A 25,788-nucleotide genomic window follows, 5' to 3' on the forward strand; every position below is an offset into this window, starting at 1 on the left:
GTCTGATTGAATATTTTTCGGTGTCTTAGAATATTGGTGCCTGACAAACGGGCCATCACGAAGAGCTGGAAAGGCCTATTCTTCCGAAGCATTGATCCTGTTTATTTGTTAACTGTTTTGTCTCCTAGGTTCCTGGTGCATTTTTCGTACCATTTTCATTGCTACAATATACGATTTGGGAGTGGGTAATACATATAAGGAAATGTATTATGTTAATTATACAGGAAAACATGTTTGAAGGCAAATAATAAAAATAATAAAAATAGGATACAACACTTAAAATACAAAATTATATTCTATCCTAACATTTGCGTGTGTTCGGTGATTGATTTTCTACAGTTGAGACATTTTTTCTCGTAAAGACTAAGCTTCATATTACCACACAATTCATCAATCTGATAACTAGCTGTGATGTGAGCTGTGTTGTCATGTGTAACGAAACATCATTAATATTCACATACGTACGTGCCTAATTATAATATGAACTCTTAGACAGGTACATTTATGAATGGTTTTCTAGGTATATATTTAGTTCAATTATATTCTATGACGTCATAAGGTAACACAAAGTTGTATACCAACAATTAATAATTCATTAAATTCTTTTTGTAGTATTTAAAAACGCAGTTTGAGAAAAGTTCAACTCTTAGTCACCATCTTATTTCCTGATAAGAAAAATGTATATAAAGTCGTGGATTCTGGTGTCATTATCACATTCCAAGTCCAGCCGACATTCAAGTCTTCCATCCGACGTTCGGCAGGTAAACAAGGTATGTAATATTTCTCTCGCTTTTCAAGTACAGAATTCAATCAAAGCTTTAAATAATTTTGTTTTATGAATACAACTCTCTTTATTTAAAAAAAAACATATGCCTTATGTGCTGTTTAACTGTTGTAAAATAGGATCAATATATAATGATAAAAAGATCACCGGCATTTTCCATCACATATTCTTTAATGTTGCCGACAGGGGAAAAGTAGTTCCGACCTAATTATTATCAATTCTATTCTTATAGTGTGTTTTTTTTAAATTGTAACAATGGACATACATTGTTGACCAATTTGATTTTAGTTTTTGCTATTTAAACAAACGAAAATCAATTATATCTACTTTATGTATATATACTTTGTGAGTGCTGTGATCTCAAAAATATCAATTAACTACTAGCAGTATCACTACGTGTATTTTTCGGTACTTTACGCAAATTGATAAAAATGGATCTCTTTTAAAAAGTATGATCGTGTATTCGAAATAATTCGTTCTATAGAGTGCTAAGTGAGCTTCAAAGATTGTCAATATGAATAACAAAAATGTCAATTGTTTTAAAAACATAATCCTTTAAACGTCATTCCGTAAGAAATATCGATATATTATAAAATATATTTTATCGCAATCCTTTACAGGACAATGAACGGTCTAACCCTAGCAGTTATTGTCACGGTTTGTGTCGGCGTGACCTTTGCCACCAGTTACCGCCCCACCTACCCTACACAGGATGACGACTGGGACCTGTACCCCCAGGGGTCAGTAGGGAGCGGTGGGTTGGTCCCAGGGTTCAGGGGATCAGTCAGGAATAGCTTCGTCGGAAATGTTTACCCTAGATACGTAAGGAACGGTTACCACGGAGTGGGACAAGTCGGGAACTCCTTCGTCAGATCAGGATTGTCCGGAGTGTTGGGACACCAGGCTTCCGTATTGTATCCCACACAACATCAACAAGTACATGTTAAATACCCAACAACAGGAAGACGTAAGTTCATTTTAAATTGTTTACAAATAAGTTCGTGACTATGTCAAATTTGTTTTACCTCTCGATATGGTGATACTGTAGTTTTTAATGATATAAAGCTACCTTATATGATATGGAAGTTTTATATTCATGTTACCCTAGTGTAATTTGGAGGCTTAAAGATAAATTCTAGTTAATTGATATTGAAATTTCAGATATATACTTTGCCAGTCTAACTTGGAGACGAGACTTCTATTATGAACAACAAATGAACCTATCCTCCTAGTTGATAAAAACGAAGGGCCAGTTACTGTATTAATGTTTAATTACAAAATAATTGAAATAACCTAGTTATATATATTTGTTAAAAAATCATGCAAAATTATTTAATTTTTCGCGTAGATTTTAGCTCATAAGCGTAGCTAAACATTTACGAATCTGGGTGTCAATATTTTCATTTAAATGTGTTGATTGTAACGCATGTTTCGATTGGCTAATTACTTTGTTCTACATGTGTACCACTTTGTTGTTGTAGGTTACAAGAGGTCAACAGGTACTTACAGATCTTACAGTAAGTGTTTTATGATATATGGATTTCTGTTTAGTTTATGTATACTACAATATCATTACAAAAACGATGGTTTAAAGCAGTAGGCTTATTTTGTACAAATGAGTCAGTGTAAGAGTGTATTATATGATAGAAGAGGAAACTTACAGGTATCATTGGTTTTTATGGGTTTCATTAAACGCGATGTTTTATACTATTTTTTTAATGCTATTATGCCGGTTTAATGAGTAAGTAGTTATAATATATAAACCTGATGTTTGTTGTTCACTGTGCTTAACATTTACAATAATTAGTGGTCGATCCAGAGGCTAATCGGGGCTATTCGGATTCAGGGTTAGGGGGGATGGGGGGTTGACAATGGTATCTAAATTTTTATTTATCATTATGTGCTGCGTAGTGTACTATACTCTAATATTAATATGTTCTTTATTTCCTGTAGGATATGACAGTAGTGTCCGTTACCCAGGACTGTACCCACGTTATCCCCAATTCCCACGGAGATATCCCGGATACCCTACATACCCCACTGTTAGACGTAAGTACTGCATGGACTGACTTCATTGGCATATATAATTTTAAATTTTAATCATGAGCATAATTTTAAATCATCCTGAGAGTCTAAGATGATGGATTCATGTAACTGTTGTCGAAAGTAAATGTATCAAACTCTCACTGAACATAAAAAATCAGTTCTTTCTCTTTTTTTGACAGGTGCATATAACTATGACCATGCATAATATTAATTAACGTTCCTGGAGACCTATCTGTTTACTGTTTTCCTTGCTTGCTGATATATTCATGAAACGTTCATGATTAATATTATTTAATATTTCTAGGTCATGAATTGTTCTCATGGTATGATTATACACATAAATAGCATTGAACATGAATTCTATTGTTTTATTTTTTATTTTACAGAATATTGAAAGCTGTGATTACACACATATCTGGATGGCGGAAGGTGAAAGAGCACAAAGAGTTGTATAATTCAGTGATCGAAAGAAGCTGAAATACAACAAAGCGCGTGCATCAGTTAACACCATCCAGAACCCCTAAACAAATCCAAAGTTTACCTAACCTGTTTACTGTTACATATGTTGTGTGATACCTTACTTGTGAGATTTGTGATCTCATTTATGTTGTGGAATTTGAACAAATAATTTTGCAAAATAAAATATTTTTGTATACAAATATTTTGAAGTTTTGACTATGATTTCTCGTCATATGGCGAAGGTTTAAATCTTTACAAGTGGGCTACAACAGTAATCAACGTGTCATTTTTGCAGCAGATATTAAAATAGAGTAATGACAATAGATTTCATACAAATGTTAGACAAAGTGCAATATGATATAAACTAAAAAGCCTAATTATCTGTAAGCCATATTTCGTCTGAGACTTTTATTCAACATTTTATCAATTGATCCTTGTACAGGATACAAATGCTCTTCTTTAGACTCTTAAGATTAATATCAGGAATTCGAACATTAGACATAATACACAAAATGCTATCAGCACCCCATCGTTGTGAGCTTCTCCGTTATCAGTTAAGGATTCATGTATTTAGTGCAAACAAATGTAAATGTGTATTGGACATTTTTTCTCGGCACGAATAAAGCTTTGTTAAATGACTTCCAAAAACAAAACACATGCATGTACTATCAGGATTTAAAAACAACAGGATTTGAACCTCAGACCCGATCCTGATGCATTCACACTTACCAACTAAGCTTATCTGGCCAACGGTAGTAACACAGTGACGCTCAGTCATGTTCAAAACTAGTTGAAGGGGAGGTAAGTACGAAAAACGACAGTGCGATTCTCTGGTGTTTGCTTGCAGTTGGACAGGGTCCTTAAGATCGACTTTAACGTGCCAGTTCAGTAAGGTTCAACTTTACTTTCCACTTTATCTCATTTTCATTAACACTTTACATTATCTTCTTTATAACAGAAATGCAATAATATAAAGAAATCGCAACATCAGAATAAATCAAAGTATATTGTATTAAAAACAGTGTTAATTACATATCCAATGATACAGGTTGCATCAAATGATGGTAGACTTAAAAACATTATGAAATACACGTTTTTAAAAGTGCAGCTGTACTTTATTATAACAAGTGACTTAAGTTAATATAAATTAAAAAAACCTCTAAAATGACTTTAATATTGATCTTTTAAGTAAAAGTCAAACAAATTAAAACGAACATAAGACAGTGCATTCGGGTCTGTAACAACGGACTTTAGGCAAATACATCTCTAAACGGCAAATAACAAACTTAGTGTCAACATATTTAACATGAATACTTCATATCAAAATAATGGTTTTATAGACTGAAACGTTCAGTCTTAACACATATATTAATAAGTCAAATAGATTGCATGAAATAAAGATGCTATTACAGATGCAATGCTATTTTCTATATAACGAATAATTTGTTTATAAATATAGGATCTTACATGAGTTTCCATTTAATATGAGATTTATGAAACGAGTCTAAGAATTTTTCAATTAAGCGAGCCTCTGGCGAGCTAGAATGAAACATTCGCGACGAGTTTCATGAATTTCATATGAAATAGAAACGAGTGTAAGATCTTCTTTATCACTTAATCAAGATCCGTTGCATTTATTCGTGTAAAGCGACACTTTTTATGCAACCTTGAAATGTAAAAAGCCGCCAGTTTGCCTCCAGTGCGTAAGTCTGTGACGTCATTTACTTGTCCTAGGCGTGACGTCACAATTGAAACATTTGAAACTTACAACCGATCACAGGGCTCATAGGTCATATTACATTTTCACTTGATAACACAGTGCATTATGTGATAAAAAGGTATATCAAATACATTGAACCACAATGAAGGTGAGACATCAGAACTATACATATAAACACACTAAATTGGAGCAAAATGGCAATACATATAGTCCTACTGTAAAGAAAGCACCGTGAGTAAACACGTAATCACTCTGATCATTCACACATTTACACTAAAAGGGATCAAACATCACGTCAACACTGAAAGGGATTCATTTTGATCATTCATACATTTACACTGTAAGGGATTAAACATGACAATTCACGCATTTACACTGAAAAGGATTGAACATGACCATTAACACATTTACACTGAAAGGGATACAACATGAAAATTCACGCATTTACACTGAAAAGGGTTAAACATGACCGTTAATACATTTCACTGAAAGGGTACAACATGACAATTCGAACATTTACACTAACAAAAGGTTTGAACATGACGACTATTCAGACATTTACACTGGCAAAAGGGTTAAACATGACCATTAATACATTTCACTGAAAGAGTACAACATGACAATTCAGACATTTACACTGACAAAATAGTTAAACATGACCATTCAAACATTTACACTGACATAGAGATTAAACATGACAATTCAGACATTTACATTGGCAAAAGGGTTAAACATGACCATTCACACATTTACACTGAAGGAGCATTAACACACAATTACGCTGGAGGGAAAGCAACAAGGCAACACAAAAAATGGCAATGAAAAGGAAAGCAACGTTGTCATAAGCACAATTACACTTAAGGAGAAGCAACATGGTTATGCACACATTCACAAAATTAAACTAAATTAAAGACATTTAACAATAAAAATGACGCTTATCACTGATACAGCAAAATACAATGTAGTCATTTATGAAAGCATATTAATGTATCACTATGAAATTTATAATGATACCAGTGACGTCAGCACTGGAAAAATGGAAAAATTATTCATTTTTAAGAAGTGTATAATTATATCAGCGCCCTTAGCACTGGAAACAATGGGTATTTCAATGTGAAGTCTCTAATTATACCAGTGACGTTAGCACTTGGAAAATGGGAAAATTATTCATTGTGAACCCTATAATTATATCAGTGACGTTAGCACTGGAAAAAGGTGGGAAATAGTTCACCGAAAAGTCTACAATGATACTAGTGTCGTCAGCACTGGAAATGGGGGGATGATACACTGTGAATTCTTTAATAATACCAGAACCGTTAGCACTGAAAAAGGTAAATAATGGTCTGTGAATCCTATAATCATACCAATGACGTTAGCAGTGGGAAAAAAAGGGGAAAAAAGGGAAAATAATTTCCTGCGAACCCTGCAACAATACCAGTGATGTTAGCACTGGAAAACGGGAAATATTACACTGTTAATCTTATCATAATGACAATGACGTTAGCACTATAACAAAGAAAAAGAATACACTTGGAACATAATATATGTCTTATTAAAAACGTTGTTCTGTAATTATATCATTTGGTTAAAATACATATAGATTTTAATTTATGAAAATAACTTTATGTTTGGTTATTGAAAAAAAAGGAAATTATAAATGTTTATTTGTGCAAGCTTACTTTGAAAAGAAAATTGTATTAAGTTGTAGCCTTGTTTAGCAGAAGATGAAGTTCCTTTACGACACATACAGGACATTACCGAGATTAAACATATATTTTTGTAATATGTAGATCATTGTAAAAAGCATAGTTAAAACACTTTGTTTGTACAGAATATGTTAAGGTAAATTATCCACTAGACGAAGTCATTGTGTATTTTACATTAAATGCAGGTATAAATGTATCCATTTGTTTGACCACTTGTAAAGAATTGAAATTTCTCAGTCAATGACTTTTTGCATAGGTACATGGCGTGAACATGTATGTGTTGAATGTATATCACCTTACATCCTTTCAGTTCAATAGGGTCTTTTTTTTTAAAGGTTAGGAATATCAGCCAGTCTTTGAAGTTTGTGCCGGTATACTTACCTATTTCTAATTTAAAGGGACATCAAGTGAAAAGGCGTTTTTTTTAATGAATGTATGTATTGTATGCACTTCCACTTATGTTACCTGGCTATCCCCATATTCATAGTCCGTTCCAAATGTCCAGTTTGACCACTTGAATTGTTCGGGAAAGCCCTGCTAAAAATAGCGCCGATAACGTCACCTGACTAGGCAGTAAACACAAGTGGTGCGAGCGAGATGAAACGGTTTCCAAAGGGGCCCCCAGAGAGGGGCCGTTAGGCAACTGCAACTTCTTACCGCACTATGAAACCAAGTTATATGATTTCTAAGTCCGTATTCAAACTTATTGAACAGTAATTATTCATCATTAGAAGTTAATTGCACACTTGCCAATGTTCAGAATTTAAATTTATTTAGCTTTAAACATAAATTTGTTGCCAATAAAATTAAACAAGGGATGGGGCACACGTTTTTACAATTTATCACAGCCTTCTCCCGTCATACATTTACAATTAAATGTCAACAATGATAATAGGCATACACATAAAATAGATATATTTAAATATATATTGAATTTAGTACCGGAATGTGGCCGGTACAGATGGTACGGGGCTAAACACTTTACCTACACCAAGGGACAAACCTTTTCGGGGCATTAGTACTAATTTAAATCTTGCATGTAAAAACAAAAATAATCGTTTAATTTAGCAATATAATTAAATCATACCATTTTATTGAACCCGGTAATATTATAAATTATGTAAATCCACGGACTTAGATAACACGTATTTCGGTGACCCAGAAAATACGCTGTGGGCCATCACAACAGTTATCCCTTGTAGGGCCTAATGGCAAAATCAAACTAACCAGTCACTTATCCCTTCCTTTCACATAACCACTGTATAATTATAGAAACACAAAGTAAACTCTCTCCAATACATGCCCATTAACATATTAAACTAAGTTCATCTGTGTTAAAACTCAGACAAAGATACTAGTGAGCTTAATAGTTTTAGATATGTATTCATGTCGATTCCATTTCAGCTTAACCGGCTATCCGGAAGAATACATGCACCGTGCTAACTGCTACGGCAGTTATTTTCTCCTTTGAATACTACCCACCTGCAATAATGATTCCGTAACGTAATCCTTGCGCTATCTTTTGACCATTTGTCAACTTTTCGTTTCGTAGCTGACACGGTACAACACTTTTCTTTCGCTTACTTCACACGGCCAGTCATTTTGTTTACAAAGAAATGGTGTGATATGCGCATGCGCTAGTAGAGGGAAATCTCTGAACAAAACGTTGGTCAGACAGGTAGAAATACCGATGATTATCTTAGATTTAATCATTTTTATGAATCTATTTCAGCCAAATCAGATCGTTATTTTCCATAAGGAGTCTCACTTGATATGTTTATGTGTTTTTTGAAAAAAAAAGACAAAAAATAAAGTTACTTCACCGTGATGCCCCTTTAAACGAACCGTTAAAGAAGTTTAGGTAAAGGAAGAATATCTGGTCTTGATTTGACGCCACTCACTATATAGAGTGTTTAAGTTACAATGATGAGACGCTCTGATCGATATCTTGTCGTCAGGTATATAGATGAAGGTATCATTTAATTAATAATTCTGTAATCTACAAGTCACTAACATTTTGCGATAGTTTTATTATCACGTTAGTTTTACGAGGTCAGAATGTTTTGTTCACAAGTTCTTTCGTGAATTTTAATCCTATGTTGTTGGAATAACATACGTAAAAATAGTTAATCGCAAAAACAAAACAATAAACAGAAACCTTAAACTTTCTTCGCTCTTACTTTCCGGGTTTTCAGTCTTCAATCTGTATCATGTATACAACATTCCCCGGTCGTTCAATAAGTCAATCATGGTAATCTTACCACTTTTGTATTGTAGAAAGCTTAGATAAAAATGTATGCCATTTCCTCCATATCAGTACAAAGGCAACTATATGTTGAGTTTTTTTAAGGAAAATGCTGAAATTAATGTAAGGTTTATGAAAATTAACATGACAATTACCAAATGCCATGATTAGTAGCGAGGTTTCCTGAATAACGCGTTCATATACTATTTGGGCAAACAACACCAAATCTGTTAATGACGAACAATTTGTTACTCTCCCTCTTTGGAGACACACCACAGAGAGCTCTGACTCTCTATCTGCAGTTGCATACATTTTAATTGCATTGTTACAGCGAATCGTATTAAATCATAATTATAGAATTTGCCCTAATGAGCGATTCTAAGTGTACATACTGTAGAATCATATATTTTCGTGGGGTTATAATTTCGTGGTTTTCATATACTAGCGTGTTTCAAGGACATTTATTTCGCTAATTTCTGATTTCCCCCTATACATATCATACCAAATTTATGTTTTCGTGGAGATTTGAATTTCGAATATCCACGAAATAAACGAATTTTATGGTCCCACGAACATTTATAATTTTACAGTATGTTTGATTTGAGAAGTACGAGTACCTGTCTATCCCCTGAACCATTCTGTCCCACACCACACCTCATTATCATTACAGTAGACGGTAAACGTTAAGGTGATCCCAAAGTTGTCGTTTATCTCATAGCAGATGGTCGCATGCCTTACTGTAACCGTCTCAACCAAATTTGTCTGAGAGAAATTATCATTGTAAACAACCAGAACAAAATGTTGATTGATTCTATTACAGGTACTGACTCTCGTTGTGGTTTTAGTATTGATTGAAATAATACGTGATGTTGTTATGATTTTTACAATAGAAAATAATACAGAAACGTACATATATCACATATGTGAAGGAAAGGCCATGTACTTAAATATATGAGCAACGATTAAGCACATTCCTACCTTGGCGATATACTGACATAATAGGTCAACTTACTACTGATAAACCATAATGCCTTTACGCTTGACATAATGCTGCTCACATTAGTTAAACGCCTACATGTAGCTCGACTGTTTTATATCCCTGTAAGTACAAAGACTTAAATACTCGGGGTACATTATATGTCCATAACGTAGCATACAGTGACATCAATATTGCGTGACATCCACCACTTCTGTTTAACGTGCCATTGATTTATATGATAATTTACTGATGTATTGCTTGCTACTCGTCTCTAATAATTTATTAGTGAATGTCTCATTCTATGGTGTTGATAAATATGTTTTAACGTGTTGGTATTTTATGTTGGTTTATGTATTTATTTACATGTATGCATTGACTAATGGCCAACGTGTCCACTTTAGAATGAGACATTCACTAATAAATTATTAGAGACGAGTAGCAGGCAATGCATCAGTAAATTATCATATAAATCAATCATATCTTTGCTAAAAAGCGTTCATTTCATCATGGAATCATATAAACATATACATTCGATAAAGCAGTTAGCAATATAATAATCAGTATAATTGTATTGATTTTATTCATACCATAACATGATTATACTAAGATTATATCTATGTATTGAACAGGACACATTTCAAATATATCAAATTAGTTTTCAAAAAACACAAACACTAAAGTTTAACTGTTAATAAATCAATTTTGTTACACATACTATTTTCAATTATATAACAATCATGTGCAATATAGAAAAGAAGTATTGCCCATTAGAATATATAAAAAAACTTTTCTGATGTTACTTATAAATTCTGTCTACTTTTAAAAGCATTTAAACAGGTATTGGAAGCATTTTTACATATATCATTGCCTGATAAAATACATTTTGTAACACTCATTTAATGCTGCTGCTTTCCACAAAAAGTATAGGTTGTAAGTCACGTTATAATAGACACCGACACAGCACGTGTTCTTCATCCTGTACCACTTATATTTGTCCCAGATAAAATTAGTTTATCAAAACCAAGATATGCATTTCTTTGTCATATGATTTTGCAACTATTATAGCCATCATCATGTGATTTAAAACAATACATAAAATCTTTATTTTGTTGTGATCAGATCATCGTTCCTTTCAATAGAATTCGTCCTACGTTTTATATAGGTACCAATGATATCATTCTTCCTGTGTTATTTCAATTATTAAGTAGCACCAGGGCAATATTCATAACTAAAGAATGTTATTTACATCGATATTATGGGAAATATTGTATTTATATGGATACTGGTGGTTTCAGAATTATCACTACTAGACTTAAACAATGAGATGAGTTATCAGTCTGGTTAATTTTTACTGTGCAATAGAATGTTGATTCCCCACATTTGCCTCCACATACGGTGAAGGAGACGCTGATCTTTTCAGAACCCTGGTTTTCTTAACTGTGTTTTTATAATATTCTTGCTTTGTATTTTGTCTGTTTCGTCGGTTCTTGTATCATATGTATACCCGATTTAAAACATCTTGATTGAACAGATAATCAATATATTCAAACATTGGTTATTAGATTTTAACTTCAAAATTATTTCTCGTTTTGCTTACCACAAGGTATTTAGGTACTGTAATTGATGTTACGCATTTAAATCGTAAATGTGTGTTTGTATAAATTAAAGTCAATATCACCACACAATACACCAGTTGATACTAACACGTGATGTGGGCTGTGTTGTCATGTGTAACCAAACTATGATTGATATTCACAAACATACATACTTAATTATAATACGAACTCATAGACAAGTACATATATGAATGAATGTCTCTGTTTATAATTAGCTCAATCATATTCTGTGACGTCATAAGGTATCAGAGTTGTGTACCACAAGCTAATAACTCATTCACTTCTTTTGTTATATTAAAAAATGAACGCAGTTTGGGTGAAGTTCCATTCTTAATCATCATTTTATTTCCTGATAAGAATGTATATAAAGTCGCAAACTCTGGTGTCACAATCACATCGCAAGTCCAGCCGAAATTTCAACCATCTCACTCACTGTTAGCAGAAAACAGAAGGTAAGTAATTGAATGATTTTTTTACCATTTTCTTAAATTTTCTGAATCATGAAGATATATTTGCAGTAATAAGAACAACAGTTTGCTTTGGTAACATAATTTAAATATATAATTTTTTGAGTTTTTCTTTTGATAAGTTAAATAGCTAGTAACACAACGAAAATTGATCAGTTATCCGATCATTTCATATGTTCTTGGGTACCTTACATAAATTAATTGAAAGGCATTTCTTTAATCATACAATATAAAAAGCAGCATTAAATATGTGTCCAAGCGAACAAAAATGTCACATCTTAAAGACCTTCGTTATTCCTTTTTTTATATTTTGCAATATAAACATATATAATTTCAATAGTTTTTTTTTTTACCGGCAACTGAAACTTCAGTTTGTTGTTAACAGTATCAGTGTATTACTATAATATTTTACTCCCATCCGTTACAGGACAATGAACGGTCTAACTCTAGCAGTTATTGTCACGGTTTGTGTCGGCGTGACCTTTGCCACCAGTTACCGTCCCAACTACCCAACACATGATGACGACTGGGACCTGTACCCCCAGGGGTCAGTGGGAAGCGGTGGGTTGGTCCCGGGGTTCAGGGGATCAGTCAGGAATGGATTTGTGGGTACTGTATACCCTAGTTACGTAAGGAACGGTTTACTCGGACAAGTCGGAAACGCTTTCGTCGGATCAAGACTGCCCAGGGTGTTGGGACACCAGAGCTCCGTATTGTACCCCACACAGCACCAGCAAGGAACATACCCAACAACCGGAAGACGTGAGTTCATTTAAATGCATGAATCTTAATCAATAGCTTTTTGTATAATACATTTGATATCTTTACAAAAACAAAAAAGATACTGTGTGTCCTAGTCTTAAGGATGTCAGTTGTATCGGTTATCTTACTATAATGTGGATATTTAAGAAAAACAGAAAATGACGAACAAAAAAATATATTCATGGAAACGTTTATATAAGAAGAATAGGACAAAGATGTGTACTACCACACAGTGACACCAGACTTAATGATATATGTTACCTGACCGTGACGTGTAGACTTAAGGGTGTATGCTACTTACATTTAGCTGTGACATGAAACTTAAGGGTGTATGCCAATACTGTAACCTGGATGCTTAAGAATGTAAACAACCTTATTGTGCCATGCACCTGCTTTATAACGAAGTTCCATTTCATAAAAATATAAAAGGATCTTCTCTATGAATTGAAATTGTAATTTTGACGTAAAATTAAAATGATGACCTATCTGAAAATTCCAATAAATCCGTAAAAGTAACAAGAAACAAATACTATCAACATCACGCAGAAGCATGCATTATTTTACACATATTTAAAAAAAAGTGATCTTCGTTTTAAAAGTCAAAACTTTTTAAAAAATAATTTAAATAATAATCTAAGACAATCGATTTCCCTTTCCAAGTAGTATGGACGACCATAAGGAAAAATAATAGCTATATAAGCTTATGTATAAGCTTACTCATACAAACAAAATAAAATACACACAGAGCATATCTTCTTTCTTTTATTACTCTTGTTTATGGAACACATAGGAACACGTTTTGATTGTAACAATCGCTATGATTGGCTAATTGTCATGTTTTATCACTATTAGGTTACAAGAGATCGACAGGTACATACAGATCCAACAGTAAGTACCTTGTTATATACGGAGGTCTATATTGTTTATGTATATTATCATAACATTACATAATTGAAGGCTTAGTATCAAAAATGTTTCAACGACATAAGATTTGTCTTCTTGTGTTTTAATTGATTACCATTAAGCCAATTATTATACTATACTTATCCAAGACGCATTAAGAGTCTTCGCGGTGTTGTTAAATAAAGTATATATGTTTCATTTTATTTCCTGTAGGATATGACAGTAGTGTCCGTTACCCAGGACTGTACCCACGATATCCCCAATTCCCACGGAGATATCCCGGATACCCTACATACCCCACTGTTGGCGGTAAGTACCTACTAAACATGACTAGAGTATAAAAATATAGCTTTTCCTTAACATTTGTATTTAACATCGATCATGAATAATGTTCTTAAATATTACTAGATGGATTTTTCCGCTTTTCTTTAGATTCTATATAACTTTGATCATGCTTAGTATAATTAGCATTCGCAGAGTCTAAAATGAATGGTTTATTGCATGTATAACATAACTTACAAATAATGTTTCTAAGCATTGTATTTGCTATTCACAGAAAGAATGATGTACAGGTTTTGTTTTGCATGCTGCCAAATAGAAACACATACTTCGGTCGTGTGATGATCTGTATGTCTTGATTTATATAGACAGTAATGTTCAAGAATAATAACTCAATACCTTATGTTCAACAGGTTATTGATAGCCGTGATTTACACACATCTGGATGGAATAAGGAGAGCCGGTCTGAACGAATGAAGCTGAGATACAGAAATGTGTGTGCATCAGTGATCACTTTCATCCAGATTTCCCGAACAAATCCAAAGCTTACCTCACCTGTTTGACGTTACATGTGTTGTGTGATACCTTACTTGTGTGATCTCATTTATGTTGTACAATTAAAGTATAAAGCATTTTTATAATAAATATTTTTCTTACAATTATATCAATGCTTCGATTGTCATTTTAAACAATGAATTGCTTGTTCATTTTTATCCAAAGTATCAATGATGTAAAATACGTTTCAATGAATATTAGAAAAATATCATATTCTTATATTACCGTGAAGTGGGTAAATTTTGATGCAAACAATTTTTCGATTTGAATGTTACCGACCTATTATATATCCGAGTTTCTGTATTTTTTGTTGCCAAGCTACATATGAATCATCGTTTATCTACCGTAGTATATTTTACAGTATAGCAATGTAAAGAGTAAAATGTTGATCCAAGTTTAATCCGAACAAGCAAAAAACGCTCATGTAGTCTTACGCCGTATTTCGCCTGAGAGTTACTTAATTAAATAAACTCATTGTATTGCCAATATAATTAGCGATGGGATTGGGCACAAGTTGAACAACCCATACGAAGTCCTTTCCCTGATACAGGATACAAATCTACTATGTCAGACCCTTAACAGTTTGATAAAAAAATGCTTTGGCTGCAAGTTATTTGTATTAAGACAAATCGTTTATGTTTACCGTGTAACATAATAAATGACAACTGGAGAAAAGATTCTGATTACCTTGAGATTAATAGTCCAATATAGTACAACCAATCAGCTTGTCACGTAAACGATAACTAGAAATAGAAGTAAAGAAACACATCTTAATTTGTTTAAGGTCGACGTAGAAACCCCAAAAAAGAAATCAATTACTGCATCAAACGGTCATCCTGTCCATATTAGTATAATTTGTCAGCGAGTTATTAAATTACAACGACACCATGAATCGGTTATACATGTGAGACTTTTTTTTTGTCATTTCCAGAGGTGCAACTAGGGAAATTCTACTCAAGAGGTTTTCAAATGAATTGAATCCCAAGGCTTGCCGAGGGTTTTGTACCAATTTGAGAATATCGAAGGTAGAGATTCCCTTTTTTACAACACCTCAGGGCATGAAAGAGTATTTCTCTATCATTTAAATTACTATAACAACTCAGAAGTCATGAAAAGGCGTCGCAATTTCCGCAATGCAGCATCGGAATGTCTCCAATGTCTTGACTTTGCAGACACTAGCAGCTCGTCAAGGAGATGAAACACGAAATCATTATCAAAGTTCATCACAATGAATAATTCACTTTATGAATGAAGGAGGCCATCCAAATAAGACACCAGGCGACCGTGAAGAACCGTGAAATGGTGGTGTACAGGCTCGGTACCATCTCCAACCACCTGTTCGATCTGCTACTGCGTAGTGTAAGTAGTCCTGCTTTTGCTTGACCATTCGTCCAATGATTAGGAAGATAGCACTGTCGTGAAACTGTGTGGTACTTTCTTTCAATAACTTAGTAGTGAAAAAAGGAGTTATACTCAATGTACTTTTAATCGGTGAATTAATGCTGTGACTCCCCGAACAATCCCACTCCGGCGTAGTAATTTGTGTCAGTGTCTCAAGAAAGTGACTACATTAAGTTAATAAATGTAGCACAACAGCTTTCGAGATAGGTAACCTTTCAGGTTCAGCAGTCATGGGAAGATAATGCTACTGTCCTTGCTTACAGATGTTATCGATATCAGCTCAGCGCTGTTTAAATTACTATGCTTAAATCCATCCCACCCTATAACGTTGTGGGCAATTACGCATTTTTTAATGTTGTATTTGCTGGATACAGACGTGATTACAAGTAAAATCACTTAAATTACTGTCTTTTAGCGTGTTCGTCACTTTGCTTACTAACCCTATAAGTTTAATAGCGTATATTTTATTTTCATTTCAAATGATGGTATATCTACGTTAATTAATAAGTCTCCTTGCAAATTGACTCGAAAAGTCTTTTCTCACAAAAGTAAAGTAATATAAGAAATTGGACAGAATCTACAAACTGTTTCGTTATAAAACATCTGACTGTAATATTATTAAATGATGTGATTAATTCAACTAACGGCATAGCGATTTGTATTATATCTATGTACTTTCTGATATACAAGTGTATGCATCTACCAATCTAATACAAATCATATCTTGATCTACGCTTGGCATGTCAAGTCGTTTACATGTCACTGTGGTGCGAATATCTTCCGCCATTTATGTTTACAACAACACGCTTTAAAAATATAAAACGAATGTACTGTAAGAATTCTGATTAAGATATGGTTTTAACCAAATTATGATAATATTAACCTCTGCTTGTGAATTTGTTTTCTCTGGTTTAAATGACGTCATATAAACCTGGGTATTTGACGTCAATTTCTATTGTAAGACGGCACCACTTTCAGAGAAGATATTTAAGAATACATGTATCAACGTACCGTAAAGGTCATTACTGAACATGTTTGGATTTAAATATATATGATCGTTTCCTTTTTCCCGATCTCTAAGATTGGAAAAACTTTAAGGTCGGAATATAAATTTGGTAACATGCTAACCACTGAAATGGCTTGCTTAACATCATTGTATAGTGTCATTCGATCCTAAATACTAATATATATTTTTCTTGTGGTCAGTAAGTGTTAGAGGTTCCTTCTCGTGATGTTTAAGTTTCTTTTAAGACATAAATGTTCTAAGCTGTATGAAATAGTCCATAATGCAATGAACATTAAATAAAAACTCTACAATTAAGTTTTGAAGTTGAAAATTTTAATTCATAAAAATGTCTGTTACCTAGGTAACAGTAACGATAACAATGTTGCGTGGTAAGTAATAAATATATAACGATGAATACAATTGAATAATTATATCACAATAGGCTCGGAAATTATGTAAATATAAAATGAAAATATTATTGACATACAAAGGATGGAATGCAAATTAATGTAATAGTACCTCCTAAATCGTATATATTGCAATCGAATTGCGCTACACACATTTAAATAATTGTAATCTAGCACGAATTTGTCATACAAAGTTTCATCCAACTGTCGCACACGTTTAAGCATATTATCATTCGAATGTCATTCACTCGTTCTATTACAATTTTGCTCATTCATTCAAGCAATATAATCAGTGTCATTTGCATTAAAATATACCGGTGACATTTCCCACTAACAATGTCCCCACGAAGAGAAAGTATTACCCTTGATGCATTTTTAGCCTCTATATCATGTAACGTTGGGTCTAATGAACAAACGGCCCAATATACCAATTAATGCTTCAAATATGCTTAGCTAGTCGACCAGACATATATCAAGCAATTTGCAGTCCAATAACTCTGTTAAATGGGGTAAAATGATTCTATATGAGATTGACTTATATAAAGTAATCTTATATTATAATGTGTCCAATGCAAACGCCAGCAATTCTAGCAGCTATGTCAAGAAATATGCAAAGGTTACATCATTGTTATGATCTGACTTGAGATACACGTTTAAACTGCAGTGCCTGTTACCAAGCATATCCAGTCGATGCATTTACGCAAGCCATGTTTATGACTATCACATGCGTTCAAAACAATTGTTTATAACATTTATATTAGCACTTTCCTCAGTTAATGCGCTGAAACAATTGCTTCAACCATTAAATGTTCTTTTTGTCTTTCTTAAGACTCTCTCCGCGAAATGTAGATCAGCTCGACACTTCCTTTAATAACGTGCTACAGTAACCATGCTTTCATGCATTAATCACGTTTCCTGTGTGTTCGGAGTACTGATGGACAGAGGTTTGGTTGCAGGAGGAATATAAGCCAGACGAGTTGACTTCAGAATTTGTTGCTGTTTCCATAGAGGTAGTCGGTAAAACTCGACCCGTCTATGGCGCATAACGTCAAAAAACTGCTTGTCCGTCAGATGGAACTACAAACACATAACACGTGAAGAGTTAAATTATAGATACCACAATCGAAGGAAAGAATGCACTTTATACAATACGTTTAGATAATAACTGGCTCAATGTCTAGGGAGTTAAAACTAAAACAACTAGACGCTTTTTTTCAAAAAATTATGGATACAATGTGTTAGGTAGCATAAAACCTGAAGATGATTTTCTACACTTAATGTATAATTAAGCGATGCTAACATTACGACATTTTCAATAACCAGTACTACTTTAAAAAGTTGCTGAAATCTTTATCATACCACACGTGTTAACAATTAGAGGAGACGATTTCTAATTTTAACGATGGAAATAAATGTGTCGTGCATTAAATACTCACCTCCTTGTGTTGGTCGTCGATGTCTTCTGGTTGTTCCTCCCGGAGGAGAAGGCGATAGTCATGCTTCGGATAATTCACGTGAGACCTGTCTACCATCTACATAGAAATATACATGTATATCATTGATGAACGACAAGTAGTTTATGTTTACAAGTGATATGTACGTGGACTTACGCATACCATATACTATTTAGATATGAATATAAACTCCATTTCTTATTTCAACTTATATGAATAACCCTTGTTGGCCCGTTTGTTAGCATATAATATTTATCCATGATCTTATTGTTTAACTATTTCGCAGATAAGCCTCCTCTTTAACTTGCAACATATTTTCATAGCATACACATATTAGCAACATCCGCATAATCTGTAGGTTAATCGTTAGTAATATGGTAATGGAGAGGTTATCTCCCCTTACCTGTCGTTCTACATCTATCCGAGCGTTTTCCTGTCGTATTCGCTTCCTAGCTAAGTCATATTTGTCCTGTCCCTGAAATTCAAATAACATCCATAATAATATTAAACAGAGAGGAAAGTAGTTATTTTTTTCGTGAATTACAGTTATGTATCAAGAGAAAAAAAGATCATAATTCATTCGTCTTTTGTCTGCAGGAAATTTCATGAAACAATGTTATATTTTTTTATTTTTTTTTTAGGATCCCCGTACCACTGCCAAAAACTGTAACTATGCATTTTAAAATGTTTTTTTCGCATGCTTATAGTTTTGATAAATCACTTCTGGAAAGGAAAGTATACTTTGCGGGAATTCTATGAATATTTTTTTTCAAATATCTAAAATCAACATCAGTGGTTTGAGTTAAAGAAGACGTAATGTCAATAACCAAGTATGACGTTGAAAATATTCTGACCTTTCTAAGTGGTGAAATGATGTAATTTCACAATAAGCTGTTCATAAAATCATAGAAAACATGACCACTCCTAAAGGAGGCGTGACTAAAACTTACGCAATATCCGTTAGTTGACCATTGTCGGAAATACTTTGTGAAGGTTTCAGACTCGTCCTGTTGTGACGTCATCCACACCCGTACCGTATCAAACGTTCGTCCTGCAGGATCTCTCTGCATGTAAGCCTGTTACCGGAAGTAAAAAAGGTCACAAAGATACAGACATATAGATTGAATTTGTATTCTTGTTACTAATAGAGAAACTTCGTGGTTTTTTCTTTTTTATAAAAACAGAATACAAAACTGTATTTCAAAGTAAGGATTGCTATTACACAGCAACTAAAAAGAATATTTTGCTATGATTCATTCAGAAATAGACCTGACCTACCTTGACAATTGTGTATGCCTGGCTTCTGATGGCGTCATTTACTGTGGAACCGGTCCATAAGTAAACCTATAACATGTCACAACCAAATGTTTACAATTCAAAATATGATATTACTAATGCATAAAATATTTAAATGATATCGTCAATGAAAACTAGAATAAGAGAACATAGTCCAATATTAAAAATGGACATGTTTAACGTCAAGTAAAAAGAGACATGCAATTTCATTTAGATATTAAAATGTTAATATAAAACAAATTAAACACGTTAGTATTTCATTATTTAACGAATATAATTGAATTTATATCCTGTTGTTTTTTAACATTATTAATATCATTCATACTCACCAGATCGAAAGTGTCCAAAATGAACATGTTTGCGTCCGCTAAATCCTGTGGGAAAAAAACCAAAGTAACGTATGAGATTTTATTTAGGAAGGATATGACTCAGGCCCTTTTAAGTTTGGACGCTTAATTCAGATCGATATTTATAGATACTATTTGCAATACAATATGTTAAATTAAAGCAAAGGATGTGTATATATTCATATATAAAAATTTTCACACCTCATCTACCTTAGACATTGTTGAGGTGCTTGCACATGATAAACGCATATGCGAAAATACGATTAAACTTTGAATTGGCTTTAAAGTCAATATGTCACTGACGTAACACGAAAAAAACGAAATTTTAAAAAAAAATCTACGTGTTCCTAATGCTTTCCCGTACGATTTGTCTTCAAGAATCTGCAATCATATTAACCTTGCAAACATTATGGTTTTGCAGCTCGAAAGATTTAGCCGAGGAAATTATCTCTATTCACCGATAAGAGTTGATCATTATTAGTATTGTTTCAATGAAAAGCATACATGTTTTCATTGAAACTAAAGATATTACATCATTTCTGGTATATATTATTGAATATCCCAACCGTGACCTTTAAAAAATACCATCTTGAAAGTCTTTGAAAATATGTCATGACGTACTTTGAAACATCTCATAGTATTATAATATTACCTGTTGTGTGAAGTTATCGATATCCTGGAATTTGTATTGTGAACCTTGGTCTAGGTGACAGATGACCATCCTGGGAGGTCGGCGTTCTAATTTCTGTCGATAAGAATACACCACATTTACTTCCTTTTTTAACAGACATATTTTTTCTTCGAATAGTATTAATGAAATAGTTAAACTATCCCGATCATTCAAAAATACATTTAAACGTATGTAAATAAATAATTCATACATCTTGTGAGAATTCCTTTGGATGCTCTATCTCGGGTCCCATCATATGCCAGAATGCATTACCCTCTTTACCCTCTGTCACAATGTCAAACGTGTACATTCTGGAAGAAAAAGAACAAAAATACTTGAAATGTCTTAAAAAATAGGCAAAGACTATCAGACGTCAGTGTACCATATAGTAAATTATATACTGAAAGTGAATTTCCAAAAATTCAAAGTGCAAGAAGATAAGAAAAGTATCCGTAAATTGGTCTTTATATCCCAATGCACAATAATTCTTACACGGACATGTAATTCGATACATTATTTATAATTAAACTGAATTTTTAAATTGTGATAAGATCCGTTATATTAAGGTTGTGGCAATCTTACCTAGATGGATTGAGGAATCCCAATAGGTTCTTGGCATACTCTCGTTCATGACCTCCTGATTTCTGAAAAGAAATTATATTGAAAATAAAATAATATTAAATCATATTATTAAAAGAAATAACAGTAGACTATTTCATCAATATATACGCAAACATTTTTGGAATAAAGCAATCTTACCTTTCCATACCATAGAAAGCACGCGGATGGTGTCGTCAATACGAAGGAAGCAGATGTATTGAGCCACTCTGATGATGCCGGTACCTACAGCAAACAACACACTAATTCAGATACTAATTTCATTGACATAATTACGATTGAATTATAATTCTGTAATAAGTGATAAATAAGCAAATGCATGTTTTACAAAGCAAATTTTATATTACAAGAGAAAAAATATTGACAAGGGAAGCCTAAATACAATGCATTTTAATAGCAAAAACATTTTTCACATTCAACCTCACAAAACGATTGTAGCTAAATATGCACATAGACCAGACGTAATGCCTCCTGTTGACGTCAGCGTACCTGTTGTACCCTCATACTGCCGTTGTCTAACTCCCTGATACAGTACATCTGTCGGTCGGAAGGCTTATCTTGTAAATCTTCATCGTACTGGTAAAGAAAAGTCAAGTACATGGTAAAAAATGTATCCGTAAAGTTTCATTATCTTGACTTCATTATTGTGCAAAATGTAACACAACGTAGAATCATTACTCTGGGGTTGGATTCGTTCTCTTCTGTTTGTTTTTCCTCTTATGGTTTTGTTTCGTTTGAAAGATACTGATAGAGTGGTAGGTTACTCCGTTTGGAGCATTATGTGCTATGTATTTAGAGTGTATTCATTATATAGATAACTAAGCACGTGACACTTACCACAATAATACTGTTCTGTATTGTTGACATAAAGTGTGGTGGTTCTTTTTCATCTAAAACTCGAACCTAAAAAGGACCAGAAAGAAAGGCGAGAGGTTAAAGTTGAGTTCAATCCACTTTCAAATCAATAATTTTGCGTTGGGGACATAATTTACCAAAGAAAATGGATTCTCGATAAATCAGTTGCATTATCTGAAAATGGGTTTTTTAGCATAAATTACTCATTACTGTAGGCCCCTTTGTAAACAATAGTTTATCATTACTACACACTCTGCTATTCGACTAGTTCTGTTTGTATCTGATAAAAAAAAGTTATTTTATTTTTTATTAAATATCGTACCTTTTTGTTATAAATGACAATATAGAATAGAATTTTAAAATCTTTCATTCTCAAGTCGCTAAACACAACACTTGCCGAGTGTTTGGCAACTAATGATTTCCCTCCGAGAGCCGGTTTGATGGAACACAAATATTATTGTCTGCAATGGTATATATTTGTGATATCAATCAAAATTGTAAACAGTGAATTAACTCTCTATTTGACTAAAGACTGATCCTTTACAACGCATTTCGACAACTCGTCAACGATCCAAAATGCCAATGCAATTCTCTTTTGAACATATTATCCATGAGGTCAGTAATTATTAAGCATCATACGCTTATACTTACGAGAACACACTTGTATCCAATTGCTTTGTTCATGTCTAGTACCAGGTCGATGGTCTTCTGTTGAACACTCTCTGGACTTTTGGACCCCTGGAACAAAAAATAATGACTACACTGATGCGATTCCCCTCCATGTATTATGGTATGAGTTAAAATTCACCCAGAGTGGTATAAACCATGCACACGTTTATAAGAGTTATCTTCCTTTTCATTTGACAGCTACATAAACGATTAACGTACCATCCAGTAGTAGATAACGGTGTGTACATTGCCGTCATCTTCCGTGATGCGGTGTCGTATGATATAACACTGTCCGTTCGTAAACACTCCATGTTGATCCCAGGGCACCTGCTCCAATGTGTCACCCTGCACGCGCCACACCTTATATGAAATTAAAAAAAAGTATTGTTATGGAAGTATTCATAGTTGAACTAACATCAAATGTAAAATACCGATAAGACAATCAAAATCATACATCGAAAGAATAACTTATGCAGTATTGGGTTTTTACCAACCATCGTCGTGCGCCATCTGCTGCCAGTTGATAATCTTTTTGTGTCGCTGGATTTTCAAAATATTCAATAACTATAAACAAATCATTTATTGATCGACAACTCCAAAGATCATATCCTTAATATTAACATTATATTATAGAACGAAATACAAGAACAAAACGGTATTAGGTTTTCATACTTCCAGTTTTTAGTGTAGTTTTAAGCAATATTGAATGATGTTTACCTGCTTGTGGTGGTATTTTCCCTTAAGTTTGAACTACAGAGTTTGCTAATGAGCAAAGTATGCAGGTTTGTTGCAGTATCCATGGATTTCTTACATAATTGTTGCCAAATAGATACATTCCATTTTGAAAAAAAAATGACAAAAAATCATGCATTCCTATATAAGATAGTCATTGCTTGTTTTAGTGGTTTTTTAGTTTTAAGTTAAACTGAGGTATCCTTTTTTCTATTTTATGTATAGAGAAACTATAAAGCGATAAACTTATCTGCTCACCTCTGTATCTGGATCACCATCAGGAAACACGTCATCAGACCAATGTTCGTTCATCTTGGCCACCGTCCTGTTGTCTTTGGTGGAAAACAACGCTCGTTCTTTAAAGGAAAACACGTCGAAAGATTAGGTAAAGTAAAAAGCTCATAGAACAGTTTTTCAATGATACAGACACTGAACATAAGCCGTCATAAATATAGAATGGCAAAGACTGTTGATTTTTTGTTCGAAATAATAATATGGTGCATGAATGATTAACTGATTTTTCTGCATATTCTTACTTTTCATCAAGTTCTCCTTTATTTGTATTCGAAGAGATTATTCATACATAAACGTTTGAATCTGAATGATGCAGAGAAGGACAATATGAATGGACAAACTCGGCATTGATCTTACAACTTAAGATATATATTTGATACTTAGGTCGACCCATTCTGAATGGAAGTTTATGTAGTGTAGCTACATGTACTTGGAGACAAGTGTATTTCTAAAGGTACCTTTTCCAACTTACGTTTACAACCCCTTAAAATCATAATTCTTAGTCATATATACGCAAGAAGAACAGGATTTTCTGCAAATACATGTATATATTCAAACTAAATTTGTATTTGCCTTTTGGAACTAAACTTTAAATTTCGTTTAAGGGCACAATGTTAACCACACCAAAAGTAATGTTTACTTTTCCAATCTTTACATACTTCACCAACTCACCAATATTTCCTATGCTGTACTTTTTCGTAAGCTGTCGCCGTTTCGTATCTGTTTCACGCCAGTCGTAGAAATTTTTCTTAAACTCTGTGGGTTCATGATCCTCCATCAGTCGACACACCGTCATGGTTGAAGGATAACCCCGATGTTCACAAAAGGCCTACAGCACGATAAATAATAACACCAATATGTATATTATGTGCTAAATGATAAGCAAACATATTTGATTGTGAATATAAATTACACTACGAGGGTGATTGAATATTGCTTCCCGCTGTTTTTTATTAAATAAGTTTTCTAGTTGTGATCATTACATTACATCTAGTGTGAAATACAATAGTAATTCATTCGCACTTATTGACAACTTGGGTATACATACCTTGCCCCGTAGGAGAGCGTTGCTGATCCCTCCTTCGCTCGCCTGATGTCCTACCCACACATACAGGGGTGCGTTCGGACCACGGTCTAATAAATAGCTGTCCTAATTACAGAAAATTAACAACCATAAGCAGTTAGGATTATTAGTATATAATACCGTAAACCATTAAAATAAACATTGTTAAAGTTTTTTTTCCATTTTGAAGTAATGCATCAAGATGATATTGGTTTAAACACCATTAAATAGCTTTTGGATGATTATTTTGACACACGAAAAAGACTTGGTTCTATGAAATTCGACATAAGTGGCATAACAAATGAGCCAGCCTTCTTATACTAGAACTTACCCTTCGGACAAGGTACTTGTGATACAGAGGACATCGTGAAGCTTCTGGCATGTCATACATGACCTTCTCACCGCTCACTCTATAACGTTAAAAAGAGAAGCAATTTACTTCTTCGCTCCAAATA

The 25,788-nt window shown here is 33.4% G+C and overlaps 3 protein-coding genes across 5 annotated transcripts in view; 2 read left to right on the plus strand and 1 right to left on the minus strand.

Annotated features, from left to right (window-relative positions):
* The first annotated feature begins 683 nt into the window (after positions 1-683).
* Positions 684-3,485, plus strand: LOC110467052. Its single transcript, XM_021523923.1, has 5 exons — positions 684-770; positions 1,405-1,751; positions 2,266-2,301; positions 2,738-2,833; positions 3,217-3,485. Exons 2-5 carry the CDS (start codon positions 1,409-1,411, stop codon positions 3,222-3,224), a joined length of 483 nt encoding a protein of 160 aa, XP_021379598.1. The 5' UTR covers positions 684-770; positions 1,405-1,408; the 3' UTR covers positions 3,225-3,485.
* Positions 3,486-11,924: 8,439 nt separating this feature from the next.
* On the plus strand, positions 11,925-14,630 carry LOC110467051. The gene is made up of 5 exons (XM_021523922.1): positions 11,925-12,007; positions 12,450-12,784; positions 13,637-13,672; positions 13,901-13,996; positions 14,380-14,630. The coding sequence occupies exons 2-5, from the start codon at positions 12,454-12,456 to the stop codon at positions 14,385-14,387; spliced, it is 471 nt and encodes a 156-aa protein (XP_021379597.1). The 5' UTR covers positions 11,925-12,007; positions 12,450-12,453; the 3' UTR covers positions 14,388-14,630.
* Positions 14,631-17,251: 2,621 nt separating this feature from the next.
* LOC110467046 (advillin-like) overlaps positions 17,252-25,788 on the minus strand; it is a 51,601-nt gene continuing 43,064 nt past the window's right edge. For all 3 annotated transcript variants that reach the window (XM_021523913.1, XM_021523912.1, XM_021523911.1), the window contains exons 11-28: positions 25,665-25,743; positions 25,319-25,420; positions 24,943-25,099; positions 24,235-24,332; positions 23,464-23,604; positions 23,227-23,313; positions 22,558-22,623; positions 22,210-22,296; positions 21,862-21,945; positions 21,685-21,746; positions 21,314-21,413; positions 21,085-21,177; positions 20,415-20,459; positions 20,068-20,133; positions 19,740-19,865; positions 19,193-19,264; positions 18,772-18,867; positions 17,252-18,412 (exon numbers count right to left, since the gene is read on the minus strand). In XM_021523913.1, the coding sequence (XP_021379588.1) occupies positions 18,242-18,412; positions 18,772-18,867; positions 19,193-19,264; positions 19,740-19,865; positions 20,068-20,133; positions 20,415-20,459; positions 21,085-21,177; positions 21,314-21,413; positions 21,685-21,746; positions 21,862-21,945; positions 22,210-22,296; positions 22,558-22,623; positions 23,227-23,313; positions 23,464-23,604; positions 24,235-24,332; positions 24,943-25,099; positions 25,319-25,420; positions 25,665-25,743 (1,732 nt within the window). In that variant the 3' untranslated portion in view covers positions 17,252-18,241. The remainder of the gene's footprint in view (positions 18,413-18,771; positions 18,868-19,192; positions 19,265-19,739; positions 19,866-20,067; positions 20,134-20,414; positions 20,460-21,084; positions 21,178-21,313; positions 21,414-21,684; positions 21,747-21,861; positions 21,946-22,209; positions 22,297-22,557; positions 22,624-23,226; positions 23,314-23,463; positions 23,605-24,234; positions 24,333-24,942; positions 25,100-25,318; positions 25,421-25,664; positions 25,744-25,788) is intronic.

The sequence above is a fragment of the Mizuhopecten yessoensis genome, unplaced genomic scaffold, assembly GCF_002113885.1.
Source record: "Mizuhopecten yessoensis strain PY_sf001 unplaced genomic scaffold, ASM211388v2 scaffold11155, whole genome shotgun sequence".
NCBI lineage: Eukaryota > Metazoa > Mollusca > Bivalvia > Pectinida > Pectinidae > Mizuhopecten > Mizuhopecten yessoensis.